Source organism: Perna viridis, chromosome 7, assembly GCF_037379345.1.
Source record: "Perna viridis isolate PV_CMFRI_1.1 ecotype Kerala chromosome 7, ASM3737934v1, whole genome shotgun sequence".
NCBI classification, from domain to species: domain Eukaryota; kingdom Metazoa; phylum Mollusca; class Bivalvia; order Mytilida; family Mytilidae; genus Perna; species Perna viridis.
The window spans coordinates 37,857,609-37,861,253 of record NC_142451.1 but is presented as its reverse complement, the minus strand read 5'-3'; the positions used below and the strand labels follow the sequence as shown (position 1 = coordinate 37,861,253).

The window sequence follows — 3,645 nt, the reverse complement described above, 5'->3', positions numbered from 1 at the left end:
TTACCTGTTATGTTTTATTTCTTCAGAAGAATAATTTCATTTTGTAAGAAAATTTATTAATGCTTCGTATTGCAGAATGTATTTAATGAAATATAAGACTTAAACAATTACACCAATGTTATTGCGTAATATAACTAAGGATCAAAGAAGTTGAAAAGCTTTCGTCACAAACTTACAAGATTTCTCTTTGTTTGGATTCCGATACATGTTTAATTGCCTAATTAAATTAGTTATATTTGGTCAAATGAGACGGAAACATAAACGTTTATAAACCAATGGAACCAGGACTACGTCATCCACTGCGTAGCAGAGTGTTTCAGAATGTATTCAACATTGGCAGTTCTTTTGGTGGTGTTTCTCTCTGTCCAGGGAAAACGTAAGTATTACATTCAATGGCAATATTTAATCGATGAAACAGACATTTGTTAATGCAAGCAAACTTTTATAGTTATCATAAAAGATTTGGAGAAAAGGCCGGCTAGGAAATAAAATATTATTACTTGAAATTGTAGATCGGACGCATTATTGATTTAACATATTATTCATTTCAATCACAAATAAAAGTAAACAAAAATAAAAGTAAATAACCACATTCAATATCAACAAGATTGTTACAATTAGCCACATGTCCTCCACCGCCGCAAAGAAAAAATTGAGGCAATATGATCCACTTCATATGGAGACTTACAATCCTACACAGTTTGAACAAAATCAATAATATCAAAATAATATCAAAATGGCGGTTGAATGTCATCAATTGCATATGGTTACTAACAATTTTGCTAAATTTGAAGAAAATCTATTTCGGAATCTTCGAAGAGTTGCGTCCGCTAATTGTTCTCAAAGTGAATCATGTAAAATATCCATAAAGCCCGAAATTTCCCTAAAATTTGAATATGACCAACTACATTTGCATATCAAAAACCATAACAAGTCTGTTAAGCGGACATCGAGGTTTTGCGATGTCCTATATAGGTAGATGGTCAAAAACAGGATCGTTTTGTCGGAAGTCACATCATTTGGAGATCACATAATTAACAGTTAGGAAGTGATTGTTTGAACTTTTTACGCAGAAGCACAGCATGCGTTATTGCAAGTCTCGCATATTCCTGTTGGTCGAGATATCGGCAATATTTCAAAATAACGATGATTCTCAACAAATTTAAATGGCTCCAATGCTAATAGGCAAAGCCTAAAATCATATAACAACTTATACATTTGGTCTATCAATTAGTTTGTTTCTTGTTTAGTTTAGACATCACTTACTTAATGAATGATTATGATTTTCAATTGGTCTGATACGAAAAAGTTTGGTCAAGCGGTACCACCCACTAAATAAATCGAGAAGCCAGTTTATTTTTACGAGTTAATCACATGCATTGATGTAATTTCAAATATATATATATGTATGTATAAAATAAATATTACATAAGACTTGATAATTTAGTTTTTGATTAAAAATTGCTCAAGGTAATCAATAAACAATATCATATGGTGTCAAAATCACATGATAAAATAACGTCTAAACTGTAAATCGTTTAGAATAGAAGTTACATTGAAAACTATTTTTTAGAAAGAAAGACAAACATCAACAAAACTAGAAAACAGGATTATAAACCAGCGTTGTTGATTTAACTAGTCATGTACCGTATATCCCCTATCATAAAAATATTATTATTTAATGGTTTGATGTACAAAAGTATAAAGAAAAGAAAACATAGTATATGTTTATAACAGATGTTACTATACCATTTCAGCATACGTTCAGGGCAAGTATGATTACAAATACTATGACGGATACTATGGGGACAATGACTACAAATACTACGGATATAAAGACACAGACAAATACTATGCATACAAAGACACAGACAAATACTACGGATATAAAGACACCGACAAATACTATGGATACAAAGACACCAACAAATACGACGGATATAAAGACACCGACCAATACTATGGATACAAAAACATAGACAAATACTACGGATATAAATACACAGACCAAATCTATTAATATGAATATCAACAGACTCTAAGAGCTGGATTGGGATGAGGACTGTGGAATTCGTAGAGTCAAATGCTAACATGAATAATTAAGTTTGAAATAAAAAAAAATGGTTCTAATTTGAGTTATATTTCAATAGTTTAATTCTGATAAACAAAAAATATGTAGATCTGCTAGAATTGCTGTTAGTTTTTTTTTAACATGTATTATAACACGCTAGGGATGCCGTATACACGGACCATAATCTCTTTTGCGATTTCTTTGTGTGAATAACTAGTACACGACAAATCCTAGTAGAGTATAGTCATTTTAAATAATAATGATAATAATAAAAAAAACAAATCAAAACAAACGAACCAACAAAAACAAAACGAAAATAATTTCTTAAAATCCCGCTTTTAAAACATAAACCCATTTGTCAGATTTTAAGTCAATACCAATATCCGTTACCTGAAATTAAACCAAAATAAGTAAATTATTTCCGTCAACACAGAAGAATGCTTTCTCATAGATTATATATGCAGAATACATTCAAAATACGTATTGTAAACATTATTCAGAACCTACAAAGTTTTTATTCAGAAAATGAAATGGTTTATATATTTTTTGTATTTAAAGAAATTGAAAATGTTAAGGTCATTATTGGAGTAAAAGAAAGGTTTAGATAAATAGAAAAGAGGATATATTTAAGGTTGTTACTCATTTACATCGATAAAAAGTTTTGTTTGCCTACATTCCTTATACTACAGTTTTCTCGATCAAAAACAGGGTATATTGCAGTTTATTATCATTTAACTGGGTTCTAATTCTTTTTTTTTTGGGGGGAGGGGGAGGGGGTGGTCAACGACTAATCAATATAGTTATAATGGAATTGGATTACATGATCATACATGTATAATTGACACATTAAGGGCTACTATGATGTTTTATGATGTTTTGTTATGTTGGTATACGTAGAATATTACCTGATATTGTGCATTCAGCAGATTGCAGAAAACTTAGAAACTCTTCTTAAAGGAAAAAAGACGTAAAACGAATAACATCGTAAGACAACGACAACCACTGGATTAAAGTTTCCTGGTTTATGACAGGCACATAATGTATGTAGCGGGGTTAAACATGTTTGTGGGCGCTCAATCCTCACCAACCAGGGACAGTGGTGGAAAAACACAACAATAAAACGAACAATAAATTTCTGTTAATTCTGATTTAATTCGTGAGATCGATACGGAATACAAACACTTAAACTTTGGGACAAAAGATAACAATCTGCATCTACCTCGAAAAAGTATTCACTTTTTCTGTTGCCTTGTCCAAAACAAAAAGCAACTGATCAGCACATCTTGTTTACTCAAACAAACATAAAAAAACACGTCCAACAGAATTTAATGAAAATAAAAATACATAAATGTAAAATGTCTATGTTAAACATGGTCTTCGTGAAAATGCCAAGGTATAAAATCAGTGAAGCTGACATGCACAATAACTTAATAATGTTACGTGGGGGGTTCGCTAATCTTAAGTTTTGAGAATGAACTATTAAATATCATCGGCATACTAGAAAACATTGAATAGAGTATCACTTCAATTGAACATACATTTTTCTGTATGTAAACATATAAAATTTATTGTTA

The 3,645-nt window shown here is 30.6% G+C and overlaps 1 protein-coding gene across 1 annotated transcript; it reads left to right on the top strand.

The window, feature by feature from the left end:
• Positions 1-258: 258 nt before the first annotated feature.
• LOC148612576 (uncharacterized) lies at positions 259-2,130 on the top strand. Its single transcript, XM_088594181.1, has 2 exons — positions 259-376; positions 1,758-2,130. Exons 1-2 carry the CDS (start codon positions 322-324, stop codon positions 2,018-2,020), a joined length of 318 nt encoding a protein of 105 aa, XP_088450307.1. The 5' UTR covers positions 259-321; the 3' UTR covers positions 2,021-2,130.
• The last annotated feature ends 1,515 nt before the right edge of the window (positions 2,131-3,645 follow it).

Bases quoted from the DNA above. Each gene is read 5' to 3' on its own strand.
- LOC148612576 (XM_088594181.1), top strand. From the start codon at position 322: ATGTATTCAACATTGGCAGTTCTTTTGGTGGTGTTTCTCTCTGTCCAG. The intron at 377-1,757 runs GTAAGTATTACA...ATACCATTTCAG, and splicing joins TCTCTCTGTCCAGGGAAAAC to CATACGTTCAGGGCAAGTAT.